Genomic DNA, 19517 nt, shown 5'->3' on the forward strand with positions numbered 1-19517 from the left:
AGCACTTGGCGACAGTGGTGAGGAAAAACCTCCTTTTAACAGGCAGAAACCTCGAGCAGAACCAGACTCTGGGTGGGCGGCCATCTGCCTCGACCGGTTGGGTGAGAGAGGAAGAGCAAGAGAGGGAGAGGGAGACAGACAGACAGACAGACAGACAGACAGACAGACAGACAGACAGACAGACAGAAATGCAGTCAGAGAGAGAGACAGAGACAGAGAGACAGACATGCAATCACAGTAACAGTGACAGTGGATGTAATAATAGCAGTAGCAGTTGCAGTGGATGTCAGGCAGGGCCAAGGCAGGAGATGCAGCTGAAATCCACAATCCAGATTCAGCCACTGTCCATGGGAACCTGCAAGACGACAAAGCACAGAGACTCCGGGGAAGGAGCTAAGTTAGTAACACGCCGTGGTAGGACATGAGAGCGTGCGGATGGAGAGGGACAGAAGGACAGAGGAGCTTGGTGTATCTTTGGATGTCCCCCGACAGTCTAATCCTATAGCAGCATAACTAGGGGCTGGTCCAGGACAAGCCTGAGCCAGCCCTAACTATAAGCTTTATCAAAAAGGAAAGTTTTAAGCCTACTCTTAAATGTAGAGACAGTGTCTGCCTCCCGGACAAAGACTGGAAGATGGTTCCACAGGAGAGGAGCTTGATAGCTACATGCTCTGACTCCTGTTCTGCTTTTTGAGACTTTAGGAACCGTAAGTAGACCTGCATTCTGGGAACGCAGTGTTCGAGTGGGGCAATAAGGTACTATGAGCTCTTTAAGATAAGAAGGTGCCTTGTAAGTAAGGAGGAGAATTTTAAACTCTATTCTAAACTTTACAGGGAGCCAGTGCAAAGTGGCGAGTATTGGAGAAATATGATCTCGCTTCCTGGTTTTTGTCAGAACACGTGCTGCAGCGTTCTGGAGCAACTGGAGAATATTCAGCAACGAATTTGGGCAGCCTGATAGTAAGGAATTGCAATAATCCAGCCTGGAAGTTACGAATGCATGGACTAGTTTTTCTGCATCATTTTGAGATAAAATATGCCTGATTTTTGCGATATTACGTAGGTGAAAAAAGGCAGTCCTTGAAATTTGTTTTACATGGGAGTGAAAGGACATGTCTTGGTCAAAGATGACTCCCAGATTCTTTACAGTGGTGCTGGAGGCCAGCGCAATGCCATCCATAGTTGCTATGTCATCAGAAAGTGACTTTCTAAGATGTTTAGGGCCTACTACTATAACTTCAGTTTTGTCCGAGTTTAGCGTCAGAAAATTGCAGGTCATCCAGGTCTTTATGTCATGAAGACATGCTTGTAGTCTAGTTAACTGACTGGTTTCTTCCGGCTTCATTGATAAATATAGCTGGGTATCATCTGCATAGCAATGAAAATTTATTGAGTGCTTCCTGATAATCTTACCTAAAGGAAGCATATATAAGGTGAATAGAATTGGTCCAAGCACAGAACCCTGTGGAACTCCATAGCTGACTTCTGTGAGCACAGAGGAGTCATCATTAACGCGTACAGGTATTGTATTGTACAAGTATTGTACAAGTATTGCAAAACTAAGTAAATGTACTTTTGCTTAGATATAGAACAGAATAGACTTAATGTACCATCATTGGAGACTCTTGACAACTATGGAGGATGCTTCAGGATCACATGTACAGAACATGACTGTGAGTCTGCGTCATGGATCCCTGACAGTGAGTAACTCGTCCGGGGTTCTGTCCAGACCTGCTGGACTTCCCTCCTCCATTAACAACACAGGTCAAAGTTCTTGCCCACCGTCTGTGGAGGAAACCCCAAGACCAGGATGCCCTGATGGTCTCTGGAGACCCCTTTTGACCTCTGAATGGCTGCGTCAAAAAGCTCGGGTAAGTCTGTCTTGTTACTATGTTCTAGCCCACTGGGATCAATCAAATGTGACCCATGAGGTTTTCTGTGATGCTTTGCAACAACAATATGGCTTAGTGTTCTGTTTGCCCACAGGATGCCAACATGGCAACAACCATGGTGCAGCAGCTTCAATTTGACTACTTTCTTTCCCTCCAGAGCAAACTGAAGGCACTGAATCGGCGCTTGATGTTGTCTCTGAGCTCAGCTAAAGTGTTCTTTTATTTTGAAGGCTGTTTCTGTCCTTCAGACAGATAAATTATACCACTTTCTTAGCTTTGATTGATGTGGTTTCTGTTGCCATTGATTGGAAATCTATTCCTCTAAATTCTCAGGCTATTATATTCTCTGTCTATCCATTTGGACATCCCACATTAGAGCTACACGAGCGAACTACTGCTGACAGAAACATTTATTTCTTGTAATTCCCAGTATCCCGTATCCTAATTTATTGCAAGAATTTACTTCCCATTTTTGTGGGGCAGCTGTGTCCTTTGGGCACTTTTCATTCCATTAACAGTTCCCCTTTTTTCACAAAACATTTACTTCCTCTTCCTCTCATACCACTTAGATTTAACATTGCATTTGTTTAAAATAAACACGTTTATCTATTGTACTTTAGAATCCCAGTCATTTAGATTCAGTACACAATGTGGGTTACACATTTCTCTTTCTGCTTACATCAGTGTGTGCAGGTGTGGTTACAGGTTATGTGCACTAAGGACGGTGGTGATGATGGATCTTTCAAAGTGTCTTTGAAAAATACATAATGTTAGTACAGCTCAGCCTGAGCTTCCATTGGCAATGGAGCAAACGCTGCTATGTTACATGAGCACATGGTCAAACATTTCCACAAAGGAATTAGCTGAGGATACGCCCGAGCTAGAGGGACGCAGCTTCTGTGATATAACCATTTAGGGCTGCGACAAATGATCGTTGTCATCATCGATTAATCTACCAATTATTTTATCTATTAATCCATTGATCATTAAGACTAGATATCGTCAGAATATAGTACTATATTATATATACTATATATTCCCATCACAGGGCCCAAGGCCAAAGGCTGCCTGTTTTATCCTCTAAGACATTTTAAAATCCAGAGATATTGGATTCACAATGATATGAAACAGAAAAAAACATTTGAAATTGAGAGGCAGGCACCGCAGAATGAAATTAATTCTTCCTTTAAAAAGTATTTGATTCATTTTCTGTTGACTGACTGATTAATCAACGCATCATTTTCAGCTGGACTATCATCATACTCACCCTTCTAGTACCAGACCTACAGTTGGTAGATCTCAGACATGTAAATGCACACAAACACATGAACACGACTAAATGGCTCCTACTCATGCACCTCTTCACACATGCCCACAGATGGGCTGCCTCTGCTCTGCTTTACTGTTGTAGCATTTACACAAGAAATTAATAACATGCATGCAGACCAGACCAAACGTACTGTCTGTTATTTTATTTTTACATCACAGAGGAGTAATACTTTGAGATGTGCATGCTTTTAGTTTGTTACAAAGAATAATTGCAGCCTCCAGCTGTAACTACAGGCTCCATACTTTATTTAAGGTAGAAGCAAATGGCAGTAACATGGAGCCACGTTCTGTTTGTCAATGTGTAGCAGTATCTGCGGGGGGGGGGGGGGGGGGGGAATTCAATTTAGTTTTTATTATATAAGGTAACTATTCTTGCCTGTTTGTGATGAAGATTACTGATGTTTATCTTCACTATGCCATGAGGTTTGGGATGAGATGATATCACAGACAAATGGACCAGGGTTGCAGGAAAGAAGATAAAGTCTTTTCCTGTGTGCACATCACAAAGCACCACCCGAACGGTTTTCTTCTCAAGCAGAGCCCGGCCATCAATCAGCACAGAGCCGCCAATTTCTGCACCATATTTGGCATTTTTCTATTACACTTAAAGTCTGAACTGCGACTATGTTGAGGTTTCACGTGTCTGTGAAAGTAGATGAGAATCACCTCCTCTGCAGGCCTGGGTGATGATGATCTTGGGTTTGTTCAGCAGCTCTGTACACGTCTCTGCAGCCAAGGGTTTGTAAATGTTGACACAGAGAGCGGAGACACAGCTTCCCGTTTCCAGTGAGATTTGATAGCCACAAACACAACTGTACAAACTGTGCTGTAGAACGCAGCTGCAATGCAGATTTGTGTTATAAAAGCACTTTGAGTGGTCGTCAGACTAGGAAAGTGGTATATGAACAGTCCGTTTACCATTTGTGCTTTGTTTAAAGGCAGTCAGACCGTAGCAACATCAGATACGTTACAATCAAAATGTCTTTTTCTGAACTGCACTGTGTGCTTTTGCTTTTCTTCCATCGTGCTCATCTTGTGGCTACTGTTACATGTCTGGGCAAAGTCTGAAAGATACTTCAAACATGCTTTTCACTGCTGTCTTTTGCTGTGAATGTTCTTGTTTAATCATTCTGAATAGCCTCTTTTATGACTGTGGGATATTTCCTGTGGCAGCAAAAGCGTTTCGTTTTGAGATGTTTCTCGTGTAGTTTGAGGCTGAAGAGCTGCTGAGCTCATGTCTCTTCATCTTCAAACACTGGTTACATGTGTTGGTTTTAGTTTGAGAAAAGATTCGACTTGTTGTCTGTTGTTCATTAAGCTAGTTGCATTGATTTTGGCTACATGTGCATGCAGCTACAAACCAAGTAATTACCTCAAGTTTATTTGTAAAGCATGTCTGCATTACTAGCAGTGTTGTCTGGGGTCTTATAATTTTTAAAAAGTTTGATACAGATGATAAATGTTGCACGTTACATTGGCTGCAGAGGCCATAGAGAGTTGAACGATTTCAGAAAATTTGTAGGCAGATGTGTTTTAATTACACACAGAATCATTTAATATCAGTCATATTTAATTAGCTGCATGACATCCGTGAATAAACAAGCTGTTGAATGCAAGCTGATAAAAATTGTTATGGATAAAAATATAAATGCAATGATTTCAGTACATATAAAAAAAAGTTTAGTTTTATCATAGACGGGTTATGAAGACAATTGGTTCCTGGACACAGACATATAAAAGGAACCCCCCACCCCAGCCCAGCCCTCCTCTACAAAGGAGCAAAACACCGAAGGCACAAAGACAGAAAGCATTGCAAGCATAATTTGTGGTTTGCGGTCAGAGGCCTGGAAAGAAGTAGAAGCGCTTTGTTAGGGTGCATCTGTCTTTGGTTGGCATCTGTCTTCTGCTCTGAACGGCAAAGCCCTCAAAGTGCTGCATGACCTGTGTGATTGAAACAAGGTGCATGAAATTACGCAACGCTCTAATGAAACAAGAGCGTCATCATTACAGCTGTGTCCTGTTAAACATGCACGCTTCACACCCAGAAGACAGTTTGTGCACTGCGAAACTTACTTTTCTGAAAAGTTCTTCAATGTCATCCTTGTGGGCGAAGGTGTTTAATACCTCAACAATATATTGGATAAGAAAAGACCCACGATCTCTTTGTCTATATGAGACAGTATCTGGAGGAAAAAGATTCAGAAAAAGAAAATATATTGACTTTTTATTACATAAGGAGGCTACTGTTAATGCTACAATTCATTGTGTTGTGCAGCATACAATAAGATGTGACCATATTTAAGTGAACTCACCTGGGGTGCAGGAAAGAAGAGAAAGGAAGTCTTTTTCTTTGTGTACACACTTCAAAGCATCGTCCTCTATATCTTCTTCACCAGCAGACGGGGATGGCTGGTCCGCTCCATCACAGAGCACAGCTGGGTTTGCATCATGACTAATAAGTACTGATCCTCCCTCCACTGAAACACATGTGGCATGCGGGTAAAAAGAGCCTTGCTCACTTGAAGACAACAAACAGGACATTACTGAGGATCTACATTGATGTTTTCTGTATGATAGATGCGAATCACCTCCTCTGCAGGCCTGGATGATGATGATCTTGGGTTTGTTCAGCAGCGCCGGACATTTCTCTGAGCCCAAGTGTTTGTAAATGTTGTTGATGGGGAATTCATCAGGTGTCTCATCAGCTGATGTCTCATTTTTGTAGTCGACACCGAGGACAGCTCCCAGTTTACCGTGAGACATGATTACCACCAACACGCTGTCCGTCTCTTTGAGTTTCGGGTGTTTAGAGAACTCAATCAAAGCAGCATCAATTGCCTGCGAGGACAGATATCAGTTACGGTATCACGAAATTAACAAGACAAAAATGCTTTTTTTTTTTAACCAACCCTTCTCAGAAAGTACCTTTGCTGTGAGGTCTAGGTGTTTCACCACCTCATATCCCAGAGATGTGAGGAGTTTCTCCATGTTCTTCTGGTCTTCCTCAGCTCCACTTCTGTTCAATCTCTCATTAGTAAACTTTATATTAGTGATTAGCAGGGCCACACGGTTCTTAATGGAATGTTTGCTCGCAGGGTAAACCTGGAAAACAAATTTAGAAGAAGAACGTGAAAGAAAAATTTACTGTGTGTCTAAACATGATCATTCACAGGAGACATTTACATTGAAGACACTTGTTAAACAGCACCTTTCTGTAAAGGTGAGGTAAACTGAGATGCACAGGAACCAAATCAATATTCTTGTTGTGATTCATAGTTTCCACTGCCGGCAAATAGCTGAGGATGAATCTATCACTTAAGACAATGTGAGGTGTTTGATGCAGCATGTGTGAATGACTAACATGTCTATCATTCTGTTTCTCCCTCCAGAACACATTGGTGGTCGGGATGAGCGTGGTCGACCATTCCGGCTCCATCTGGGGCTCTGCAGCTGGGAACAGCAAAACATTTCTGATCAAAAAGATGTACTTCTCTTTGCATATACACCTGCATTCATGGCAAGTGCAATACCAGTTGGATGAAGGTCTCTGCAGCTGAAACATGTCAGCTCACCTGGCGGACCACAGGACAGGCCCAGTGCAGAGTAAAGCGTGGGGTCTCTGCTGTGAAGGTGAGCGATCATCTTCCTGCTGGCTTCATCCCCTTTTTTCTTCACCGTGTCAATGAGATCTCGAGCCTTGTCTGCTCTGCTGCTGTTCTTCTCGACGACCGATTCCTTCTCCCGGTCCATCAAGACACCATCGTCTAAAAGGTCATCCAGGAGCTGACTGATCAGCTCTTTGGACGCCTTATCCACAAACTTTCGCCTCACCCTGTGAAGCTCACTATCTGGAGGACAAAGTGTACATGCTACTAAGGATTTAAGCATTGCACCAGCTGAGATAGTTTTCAAAACAAGTTACAACTTACAAGTCTTAGCAGTTGGCATGAAGCGTCATTTTGTCAGGCAGGATAACTTGGAGGATGAGGAGGAGCAAATTACACTGGCTGTCAGCAGCGAGTTCTTCATGACAGTATATAAATATATAGGTTCAGATAACTTTCTTATTACCAACTACTAATTTGCTAGTGTAGGCGTCATTATGTGTTTGTTACAATTTCCATTATATTCCCCTTTGTTGCTGTTGAGGGCTTCACAGCTAGATGTCACTGTTGTTAGTTGTCACCAGCTGTAGCTGAAGGTGGTACAGGTATTACCCAATCATAATGCTTTGCTCTAGTTTACACAGGTTTTTCTTTGGTGATTTTTAGCCAGAAGAAGTCAGAGATGGCAGGCCAAGAGAGACGACACAGCGATGAACACTGCAGTAAGAATAGTGCTTTTCACTGACGGCCAGAGGAAGTGAAAACGTCATTTTCTGCGACAATATTTTGGTTAGTTTGGACTTTACGCCAGAATACAGATGAACCTTATGTCTAAAACATGAGGCACTGCCACACAGGCTGACCTGTGCTTGCTAGGAAATGAACTGGCTGAATGGTTAAAAGCTCCCTGTATATTTTCATGTGGCTATACTTTAAATTGGAGTCATATAATAAAACAATTTTAATCTTAAGCAGGGCTGGGAACTGTTTCACCATACATGCATCACGACTTGCATCACTGGTGCCCTTTTTATTTTTGTGGCCCCTGCCTCTCAGAGTCCGCCACTGCTTTGGTTGACTGTGGGAGGAGGCCTGGCTGTGGTTTGTGCTCTTCCTCTCCACACAGTGGAGAAAGAAAGCTCACTTCCAGCTACGCCCCTGGCTTTTCCAACTTCACTTGAACAAAGCTAAAAACGTAAATATATTTGGAATACTTCATATCACAGTGTGAGTTATCAGACCACGCATGTGTGGTTTTCAATCAGAAGTCAGATACTTCAGTGGAAAAGCCTTTATGGTCTGACCTTCAGCTTCATAAACCACAACCAGCAAACACTTCACAGCGCAGACTCTGAGCCCTGTGTCAATATAAGACATCTCACGATTATCATTTCAAGAAGTTTAGCGATAATTTAAAACCGGAAGAAGGCTGCACCACATTAGTTTCTCCATTTTTTTTTCTTTTGCTGTTACGAATAATGGACTAAAGCGCAGTAAATTTGGGCGGGCACGAGACGCTGCAAAGTGAAACTACTGCGTGGCACACAACCAAACGCGGACTTGTTAAAGACTTTTCTTTAACAGACATTGTAAAAGAACTAAAGGAAAAAACCGCACTTCTAGCCTCCATCCTCCCCGCCTTCAGAGCACAGACCATTTACAGGACTGCAAATACATTTTACGTAGAGTTACGTTTGCTGTTTGATCGCCTGCATGCTGCCGCCAACACGCATAGCGTAAGTCAAGGTTACTTTCAAAGTGAATTTAGACTCTCAACTCTTACCTGCCATCCCTCAAATCGCGTATCACAGAATTCTCTTAGCAGATGCCTGCAAGTTTCAAATGAAAGCTCCCAGAGCTAAACAGCCTGTGTGCGGCGACGGTGCGTAATGCGTACCGGCTGAGATGTTTCCTGCTTTACGCAAAGTTTAACCTGCTTTAAACTACCAGTACATCCCTCCAGATTTGTGTTATTGCTGCAGGAGAACACAGCAGCGGGTTAAAACAGTGAACCGCTGCGTCAGATGGAGCAGCGCAGTGGACATGTGGGTGTGCGCCTTTCTTAAACAGCATGTGAAACAGTTGATACTGTGACATCAACCTCACGTTGTTCCTGATCCATTATTAAACTGGGGGCTTTTGAAGAGGCCCAAGAAAAAGACATTTATCTCTGGACAACTTTTCTGCCGCACAAATCACTAACTTAAACAGTAATCTGCAATAGAAATATGGATTACAGTAGAACATACTGTACTGTATGTAATGTAGAAACAAGAATAATTCATTTAAAATAAACCACTAATAAGCACACGTTTGTTTGTTTTTTTCATTAAGTTTTAATGAAACCAGATTACAGAATTCCTGTACATCATGCACAAAGGACCATTGTGAAAATATTATGGCCACTGAATTCAAAATAATTGAGTCAGAAGTGGTTGTAATTACATTTTAAGTCACTTTCCTGAGAGTGAAATACTGTCACACACGGAAAATATTCTTGCATTCATGCACCATTTTACTTGACCGATACCCCCTGAAATATCAACAGGAAATATATCATTTAAAACCTGTCTAATAGCTTCCCTGTCAAAGAACAGAAACAACTGTTTGTCCCAGAATAAGATATATTTACAGAGTCTTAGAATCTGCCAGACTGTTTCATTTCTATTTGTGCCAGATACCCAATAATCCACGATGGTCACATGGCAGATAGGTCAATTAAAACAATACAGTTTAAAATATATCATTTTGTAAAGAGTAATTTACTGTACACGGTGTCACTGAATCTAACCGATCAAATTCAGGCTTGTCAACAACTTTTTGCTCTACTCTCTGAACTCTGAGGAATCTCACATTTACTGAAAACATTACTTTAAAGTGTATTCTTATACATGCAAGGATACTGAATTTAGGATATAAAGTGATTTGAAGTTTATATATGCACCTTGTGTGAGGACAGGAGCCACCTTAATGGTATTATTTGCTGTAAAACTATAGATTATTTACACTATACAGACAGATGCCAAATCTGTTATCTAATACGACTTTTAAAAACACATGATGATGGATGATTCTTCATGTTCTCCATCTTCAGTACATCTGCAGCAGGGATGAGTGTCAGTGACCCGTTCTGCTCCTCTTGAAACCCTGTGGCTGGAATCAGCAAAACACACCATCACTGCGATCAGACAGCTGTTCAAAATGATGTATTTCTCAGTGCTGGATTTCTTTTTACTGTCATCAAATCCAATGAAAACCAACAAAGAAGTGACAGATTACAGCTCTATTGTTATGTCATAAACAAATGGTCATATTTTCCTTCATTACAATGAATACGAGCACTGTAATTTATTTTGTGTAAATCCCACATTCAACTCTGATTGTTTATTAATCTGCAGCTATAAATAGTCCCTTATGTGTGCAGGCAGTACACACACGCACGCACGCACGCACACACACACACACACACACACACACACACACACACACACACACACACACACACACACACACACACACACACATCCATCCATCCATCCATCCATCCATCCATTATCTATACCTCCTATCCCGGGGTTGCGGGGGGCTGGAGCCTATCCCAGCTACAATGGGCGAGAGGCGGGGTACACCCTGAACCGGTCGCCAGCCGATTGCAGGGCCACATGCAAGGACAAACAAACATTCACACTCACACTCACACCTACGGACAATTTAGAGTCATCAATTAACCTAATGAGCATGTTTTTGGTCTGTGGGAGGAAGCCGGAGTACCCGGAGAGAACCCACGCATGCACGGGAAGAACATGCAAACTTCACACAGAAAGGCCCCGCCTGACCCGGAGATCGAACCGGCAACCTTCTTGCTGTGAGGCACGCACACTACCTGCTGCACACACACACACACACACACACACACACACACACACACACACACACACACACACACACACACACACACACACACAAGTACCTGGAAACTACCCTCAACAAGTTCTTCTTGTGGCTACATAGAAGCATGCCAGATTTCAACCTTTGGTCTTTCTACAGCACGTAAACCAGTCTTTATGACAGACATGACGTGTATGCTCACTGTTGTCTTTCCGGTATTAAGAGGGCTCAGGCAGTTTAAAACGACGCGGATGTGAGCAGCAGGCGAGCCAAAGTGAAACCAAAGCAAAAGTCGTTAAAAAGAGGACAATTCACCCTCTGATCAAGGCTGTTTGATGCATTGTCACAAGACCTTCGTGCATTGCCTAAACACACTTCCTTTGCTGATATTTGTCTGACTCATTAGAGGATGGTCATTTTAAATTCGGAACAGTTTGCGTTCTTGTTGCTGATTTGGGTTCATGTATCCTGCAGCTTTATTCAGCGCGTAAAGCTGATGGCCAGCATTTCATTTAATTCGTAATATTGCCTGTACTGTCGCTTGGAATATGAATTCTAAACCACAGATACTCTTACCTGCCATCATTCAAGTGCCTCGCGCCACCGAATCGTATGACGTTGACCAAGTTCACGTCGGAACTTGCTTCCCCGCGCAGGGGGCGATCGAGTGCGTAAAGGTTCACTTGGAGAGGTTTAAGTCAGGTAATCTAACGTAATTTTGCAAACAGAACACGATGCAGCATTTTGAATTCTTGTTACAGGCTGCGCCAGACATCACGGAAACTTCTAGTTTGAGTCTTCAGATCATGGCTAGAGGACATGGGTGGAGTCAAAGGTCTCTGCTTCTCCTGCGTTGTCTCCTCACCACAGAGACAAAGCCTTTCACTGATGCTTTTCTCGTTGTGCTCAAACGCTGTTCTTCAGTCTAATTTTCAGTATTTCCATTCTCTTCTGCTTTCTGCTCATACTCCATAATGTTTTAGAGACACTGTACTTTTATCTGACGGCTACTGTTGGTGGTTACTTTGTAGATTGAGATAAAATAAGAATATGATGCATTACTGTATATTTATGATTGAACAGCATGCTTGAATGCATGCTGTTCAATTTCTTGCTTGAATTTCATGGATTGCCACGAAATTTTGTACAGACATCCCCTGACTTATTCTACGAGCAACTGGGAGTGATTTACAACGCATTTCTTCATAGAGTGAGGAATTACATGAACTATTGCAAGGTGCTAACGCCAGGGGGCGATAAACCGTTTAACCTAATTTCTTACTTGCTTAAAAATAATCAGAGAAGAAGAAGCGGCTCGCAGACAAAATGGCAGCAGGGCGAAGCTAACTGCTTGGCTAGTGTAAACATCCACCAGCAGTAACCTGGAACTGGAGCAACGATAAGGTTTCCCGATAGCTTTTTCAACACTGTGAATGAGAGTGTATGTTACACAAAACTCGCGAATCCAATTCTGAACATTTTCATAGCCATAATGTTAATTTAGCTACTTACCGTGGCTAGCTAGGTTACCTCTGTAATTAGCTGAGGTAAACACTGGTAGCTAGCTGTAACGTAAAATGAGCTTGTTGGTTTCGTATTTTGGAGTTATGAATGTGAAACCAAATGATCGGAAGCAATTGTCGGGGGGATATTCTGTTTTGGGGCTGACATTACTGTGCTGTCAGATCAGTGCTGTGAGAGCTAGCTGCTGGTTATTAGCTCATGCTAACTAATAGGTCAAAGCTAGAGGCATTCCGTTTCACCAGAGTTTTGCCCTTCAGAAAGAAATTCAGTTGACTAAGTATTTTGGACTATGATACAATAACAGCTACACTACTGTTAAGCCAAATTAACGTTAGCTGGGAGACGTCTGGATAGATTTGGATTTCTGCTCAGGTACGAGTCAACGCAGAAAGTTGTTAGCAAACTTGAACGGTCAATTTCATGGATTGATGACCAGCCTGACTTTTTTTTTTTTTTTTTTTTTTCTCACACTCAATGCATCGTTTGGGTCACTGCGTTGCAGGTCGTACTCACTGGTCAAGTTTTCTGTCTTCTGCTTCCCCGAGCAGTCCCGTTAACTTTGGTGAAGGATGATGAGCCAGCGGCGTGGGATCCATCTGGACCAATCAGAGCTGCTTTGCAAGAAAGGATGTGGTTTTTATGGCAACACGGCTTGGCAGGGCCTGTGCTCGAAGTGCTGGCGAGAGGAAAATCAGCGAGAAAAGCAAAAACAGATTCAAGAAGACTGGGCACTCGCTGAGAGGTTCGTCTGTCTCTCTGTGTCCAGTATATGATTATTCCCAAAAGGCAAATACTGCGTCTGTTCTTACATTACCTCCTCTGTTTGTTGGCGTGTTCTTGCTTCCATCTGCTCGTCTGACAGTGGTTACAGTTGTACTGTTTTTTCCCTCCCAGGCTGCAGAGAGAGGAAGAGGAAGCGTATGCAAGCAGACATCACAAGGCCCAATCACATTCTACCATCACACCCTTCAGCAAATTTGAGGAAAGAAAAACTAAGGAGAAGTCCAGCAAGGTCCACACAGTCACAAAGTTTTTTACTCCTTCCACAAAAACACCTCCAAAAAAAGGTACATGCAGTTGCAAGAGATGCGAGTCATTATTTATCAAATCTTAATTTAAGGTTTATTGCTGTTGTTGAGTTGAGAAATCACTGTAAGAGCCACGTCAAAAATTAGTATGGTCACCTGGTGTATTTTCTGCTATGTGCCATTGGGTGTCGCTGTCCTGTCACCAAGAACACAGGTATTTAGGTGGGTAACCTCACCTTGTTGGGTGTGTTTGACCCCGGAAGGGCAAATGGTTGACCGCTGTGGCGGAAAGCGGGACAGAGGTACCATATGATTGCTGTTTATTCATATGTAATGTTAGGAATATGTATTCACTAGGAAAATAAAGGAATTGTATTATGCAGCACAGATGAGACAAGCTGCAGACTCTTCAGCAGATGGTAAGGTGTCAGTAGCACGTCAGCCAGGTCGCTCCTGGAAGTCAAAACACCTCGATAGCTTAGTATCAGACCAAGCTCCTACAATCACTATATTGTTTTTATTCATTTTGCTTGTAGGTTTGCTTCAGTAAAATTTGGTGTCTGCCTGCATTTTTGCGGAACTGGTTCTAGTGTTTTACTGGAAAAATATTGAGAAACAAAGCCAGACTGTCGTCACTGAAACTTTTGCTCAATAATCTTTTTTTTTTTTTTTTCTTTTCTTTTAAGTTCAACCACTTCCCTAGGTTTGTAGCCTGATAAGCCTCAACAGTGTGGTTAAAAGAGGATATTGAATTCCTATTCATGGCACAGCTATTGCACATGCAAAAGGATATTTGGAGAAAATGTGTTTGTATCTTTGATTAAAATAACATTAAGCGTCTTCCCCCAGATGCTTCTCCTTTTGATGCGCAGTCCAGCCCAAGCCCCAGCTCCTCTACAAGCCGGCATTCCTCTGTGGACAGCGACCATGCAACGCGAGAGTTCATTGATTTTCTCAAGCCGCTGAAGTCTGGCAGGGAGATCTTCAAACAATGCCGGGCCTTCACTGAGAGCATGGTCTACAAGCGGGTGAGCTTATTATTCATCGTGTTTTCGTGTGCTTGTGGATGAAATGAGCTTGTACAAACCATTAAATCCTATGCGTTAATAGTTGTGCAATTCAGGACAACCATTTTTTTTGCATGCCATTGTCAAATACCTTAAATGTTTGTTGTGCAGCTACTGAAACCTTGAATGCTTTCTTGTGAGATGCTCACTATCACATTGCTGACTCAAGTGAAAATAAATTTCCTAAATACCTAATGGGGGAATGTATTTCTTAAACCATTCCAGATGTTTTTCTGAATTCAGTTTTTTAGAAATGAATAATTTTTCCATTTAAAATTTGAGACAACAGACAAACTTCATCAAAATATAAATTACACAGTGTATCAGTCTGTCATACTTGACCTTGATTTTCACTTCTGTCCTTGTATCATTATTGTTTTTAATTTTAAATTCAGTTAAATCTGATCTGAGTTCCTTGTTCAGGACATGGGTGCTGATGAGCTGTCCGAGTGTGTGCAAGACTTCTACCAGAACCTCTCAGACCGCCTCCAGACCCAGTTCAAAGGTGCTGCTGAACTCTCTGAACACACATAAAGAATCTGCTATGAACAGTATATAACACCAATGTTATACAGTCTATAATGTCTCTGTTCTGAATGCTATTTGTTCTCCTGTTTGTAGGTTCGTCAGATCATGTGGAGAGCGTTATGGATGAAGTAGAGAAGTACATGATGACTCGACTGTACAAGGAAGTCTTCTGTCCTGAGACCACGGACGATGAGAAGAAAGACCTGGCCATTCAGAAGAGAATCAGGTCAGCAAACCAAAGTTGTAAAGATTAAATTTGCTACTTTGGTCATCATTAACCTCTCTGCATTCCCTATGAGCACAAGGACACACAATTGTGGGTAAAAAGACGACACCTGAGGGTCACTGATTGCTTTCTGTTACAGAGCCTTGCATTGGGTCACCATTGAGATGCTGTGTGTTCCTGTGGATGAGGAGATCCCTGAGGTTTCTGATAGTGTAGTCAAAGCCATCACAGGTAAGTCTCGTTACCTCTAACAACACAGTTGGGCGTCACCTCGTTATCTTGGCGATCCGGTGAGATTTTCACACATGCACTTTATGTTCACAAATCTCTGCAAAGATGTGATCGAAATGGATTCGAAGCGCGTGCCGAAGGACAAGCTGGCGTGCATCACTCGCTGCAGCAAGCACATCTTCAACGCCATCAAAGTCAGCAAGAAAGAGGCTGCGTCTGCAGATGACTTCCTCCCCACGCTCATCTACATTGTGCTGAAAGCAAACCCTCCGAGACTGCAGTCCAACATCCAGTATATCACCCGCTTCTGCAACCCCAGCAGACTCATGACCGGAGAGGATGGTTACTACTTCACTAATCTGGTGAGGAAATCAGTCCGTGCTTGCTTGCACTTGAACGGTAAATCTCTCTGAGTCACCATATTTCCACATCATGGAAGATGTTGTTAAGCTGTTGAATTATGTTGTGTTACATAAGGTCCTGTTATTATATCCATCCTATTTGTAACAATGAGGGCAGAACCAACAGCAGATATGTAATATAATGCAGTTCAACAGCATCAACATCAACATCCTCTAAAATGATCATAAAGTGGAATCAACCCTTTTTTCACAAATGACCCCTTGGCATTCACTCAGTGTTTAAGTCTTAAAATCTCTGCAACTTTCAAGGCTTTCAGTGGCCTTGAATACAGTGTAATACTTTTTTTTCCCTTGAAGCATTTTTTTGGGCATTTTTTGCCTTTATTACAAAGAGGGAGTGACAGGAGAGGGTGAATCAGTGAATCTGATGTCAGACTGATGATATCCATAGGTGAGACTTTCTTTTAATGACACTCCACATCTCCTCTCTCCAGTGCTGTGCGGTGGCCTTCATCGAGAAGCTGGACGGCCAGTCTCTAAACCTAAGCTCTGAGGAGTTTGAGCTCTACATGTCAGGCCAGGCATCCCCCCACTGGCCACAGGCCGCTGGAGCTTCCTCCTGCTCCCCAGGCAGCGCTGCTCTCAATCAAGTCCACAAACGGCTGGACCTGCTAACAGGGCTCGGGGAAAGGCAGGAGCGGGTCATGGAGAAGGCCCGCCAGCTGGAGAGTGACCTCATCGACTGGACGGACGAAGTGGAGCAGAAGGTGCAGAGTGTTCTGGAGAGCTTTCCACCAGAGACTCAGAACCCTACTGCACCCACAGCTACTGAGACAACGCCTGCAGCATCATCAGCAATCGATGCTGATAACGTTGAGAATGAGCTCCTGCCACCACCACTGCAACCACAGGTGTTTGCTGGTTGACGTGAAGAGCTCTGCGCTAAACAGAAATCCTCCAGAGGCTTTAGTCCAGACTCCCTCTTTCCCCTGCTGTTAAACTTTGCTGTCTGTGTGCGCACAGCAGCCATCTGATATGGATCATTTCCACTCCATCCACCTCTGTTCCATCCATCCAGAGGCCCTGAAACTACACTGAACAGTAACAGTTTATTCACTTTCTTGGGGAGACTTAGATGAGAAGGTCAATTACAGTTCTTATCTCTGTATGGTGAAGCCACAGCTGGTTAGCTTAGCTTAGCATTAAGGCGTGAAACAGCTGGCTGTGCTCTGTCCAAAGCTCACAAATGAACACACTATATGTTGTATGTTTATTTCATACAAAAAGTAACTTGTCACTTTCTGAGTTTTAGAGGTGCTTATAGTTGAATTTTGTGCTGATGGACACAGCCAGGCAAGCTGTTTTCCCCTCAGGAAAGCTGAACGTCTGCATATTTAATGGCCGTGCGTGGGATTGGTATCAATCTTCTCATGTGACTCAGAAAGAAAGTGAATAAGCGTATTTCCCAGAGGGGTTAACAGAGTCTAATGACACTCGTTCACATTCTGCTTTTACAGTTTCAGTGTAGGATCAGGGTGGGCAGACTTGCGCCCTTCACCCAGCCATATTTTTTCGGTTTTCCCAGGCTGTTAGAGAATCGCGCCCAGCCCCAGTGTGCTCTGACTTTTGCGTCCTCCAAGCGAGATGTGCAGGGAAACCTTCCACTGAGTGGCGTCCCGATACGATGCCCAGACCACCTCAACGGGCTCCTTTTAATGCAAAGGAGCAGACTGACTCCACTCCAAGTTCTTCCCAAACACGTCTGTTGCTCACCCTCAATGGCATCTTCAGTACCTCAGTCCTTCTTCATCCTTGTGACTGTTGTTAGATTCGTGCAGACGGGATAAATGGGATGTGATTTTTAGACACGTTCCTCGCATCTTTTCAGACAAGGTTTTTGTTGTTATGTTGTAACGTCTCCAGGTGTAAACTGACTCGTGGAACCTCAACTTGACATGCAGGACTTTAATGCCCCAAGTATAACATCTAAGAACATAAATACCTAGAATTCTCAGTAAAAAAAACATTTTTGGGAAAGGACATTGAGAAATCTGAATAATGGAAACTTAACTTCCTCACACTAAAATAACCCTCCAGCTCATGCTCGTGATTTGTGCCGTATTTACTGTGTATTTCCCTGTCCTGCTGAGAAACATCCGGAAAGAAAGAGATGAGCGTGCGTGGCAGCTCTGCATGCGAGCAAGTGCGTTCGAATGCGAGGGTGTGCTGCATGGACATGTCCTGTTAATGTCGATGAGTTATTGAGTCCTCCAGTTGTGTGCGTGTGTGGATGTCGTAGTCTTGTTTTCATGCCAGACGTCTCACTCCAGTCATAAGCTGGATGTACAGAAGTGATTTTATTTTTCTATAGAGTGGCAGGTATCAATTCTTTTGGATGCAATAGGAGATATTAAGCCTGTAATATTTACAGTAGAAAAAGAATATTGCTTGAAGACACGTTACATGAAATCTAATGATTGAATAGTCAAAATGACATGCATTTGTTAATTTATCGTCTCAAGAGGATGAAGGAAGTATGTCCCATCGAAAAGAAAATGTGTTTTTAGATTATTTCTTTTCTCTCTGTTGGATTTAAGTAGGTAAAAAAAAAGAAAAAAAGACAAAGATTATACTGTCATCGTGTAAACGCAAGACATAAGAATCACTCCTTAGGCCGGTTGCTTTACTTAATTTATTTTGAAGCACTTTTCTTCCGTTTGATTTGAAAGCTCTGAATACAGAAGTACATTTCATGAAGGAAGGATCGTTGATGAAAGCAGTGTTGTTGGCTGTTGCCACACAGATGTTTTTGAACTCTGTGTTTGATTATGTCATGGAACAAATGTTTGGGAGAGCTGTATGTTTGTTTTCCTTTGCTCATGAACTAATATTTCCTTATGTTGCAGATTTGATTTTTTTTTTTTTGCAGAAGTATAGTCAGTTTGCAGTTTGCTGTCCAACTTAAGTTTGAGAAAAGACTTTTAAAGCAAACTTAAACAATAGCTTGAATTATTTCATGTTGCACTGTATACAGAAGCCATGTATCAGGTATTTTAAAGAAGTTTAAAAACATCATCTTTGTAACCTTATAGGTTTGTTATTGTATAATTTGGGACAAAGTAACTCAATACTGTACTTTTATTTAAATGTAACTTATTGGGGCAGTATTGCTTTATTTGCATCTATGGGTGTGTGATGATGATTAATAAAAATAGAAAATGGACATGCAGACTTCCTGTCATCATGCTGTTTCACATGATTCATAATTTTGCAAGCTAGGATTAAATAGAGTTGACGCACTGAGAATTAAAGTATTTATACAGTTACGTATCATAGTGCTGAAATGAAAAGGGTAGTAAGCTTAACAAAACATAATATTTCAGGAATTATGTAAATATGTGAAGTACGTTTATTATGCTACCATAAATAGCAACAGTCCATATAGAAATATATCTATTGTGCAACATTCTACATTAAGTAACAAGAATCCTAAAATACTGCTGCTGCTCATGCTAATGTTAGTGTGAGTTTCATATCAAATACTGTCTTTCAAAGCACAAAGAGAGATCTTTGTAATAACAGGCTTGGTAGATTTGGTAAGATAACTGCTAAAGTCTCATATTAACTTTGAACTTTAGATCGGAAGAATACACCCCCCCACCCCCTCTACTTAAGTAGAAATGAAGAAAAATAACTCAGAAGTATATAATAAAACGGTGGGAAGCAGACACAGCAGTTTGTATCAGAAATGAAAGCGTTACGCCTGAAAAAGGGGATGTCCTGCTGTGTTCAAGTTCGTTTTCACTTCCCTCCTCCTTAGAAATAAAAGAATCTCCA

At 42.2% G+C, this 19517-nt stretch overlaps 2 protein-coding genes across 2 annotated transcripts; one reads left to right on the forward strand and one right to left on the reverse strand.

Annotated features, from left to right (window-relative positions):
* Positions 1–5057: 5057 nt before the first annotated feature.
* Positions 5058–7142, reverse strand: LOC139336091 (caspase a-like). Its single transcript, XM_070969978.1, has 7 exons — positions 6752–7142; positions 6583–6671; positions 6147–6323; positions 5810–6059; positions 5534–5698; positions 5295–5404; positions 5058–5162 (listed from the first exon to the last, which is right to left on the reverse strand). Exons 1-7 carry the CDS (start codon positions 7107–7109, stop codon positions 5058–5060), a joined length of 1254 nt encoding a protein of 417 aa, XP_070826079.1. The 5' UTR covers positions 7110–7142.
* Positions 7143–12807: 5665 nt separating this feature from the next.
* Positions 12808–18903, forward strand: LOC139336090 (rab5 GDP/GTP exchange factor-like). The gene is made up of 8 exons (XM_070969976.1): positions 12808–12980; positions 13133–13305; positions 14116–14294; positions 14757–14838; positions 14955–15087; positions 15227–15318; positions 15424–15680; positions 16175–18903. The coding sequence occupies exons 1-8, from the start codon at positions 12808–12810 to the stop codon at positions 16604–16606; spliced, it is 1521 nt and encodes a 506-aa protein (XP_070826077.1). The 3' UTR covers positions 16607–18903.
* Positions 18904–19517: the final 614 nt, after the last annotated feature.

Source organism: Chaetodon trifascialis, chromosome 9, assembly GCF_039877785.1.
Source record: "Chaetodon trifascialis isolate fChaTrf1 chromosome 9, fChaTrf1.hap1, whole genome shotgun sequence".
NCBI classification, from domain to species: Eukaryota; Metazoa; Chordata; class Actinopteri; order Chaetodontiformes; family Chaetodontidae; genus Chaetodon; species Chaetodon trifascialis.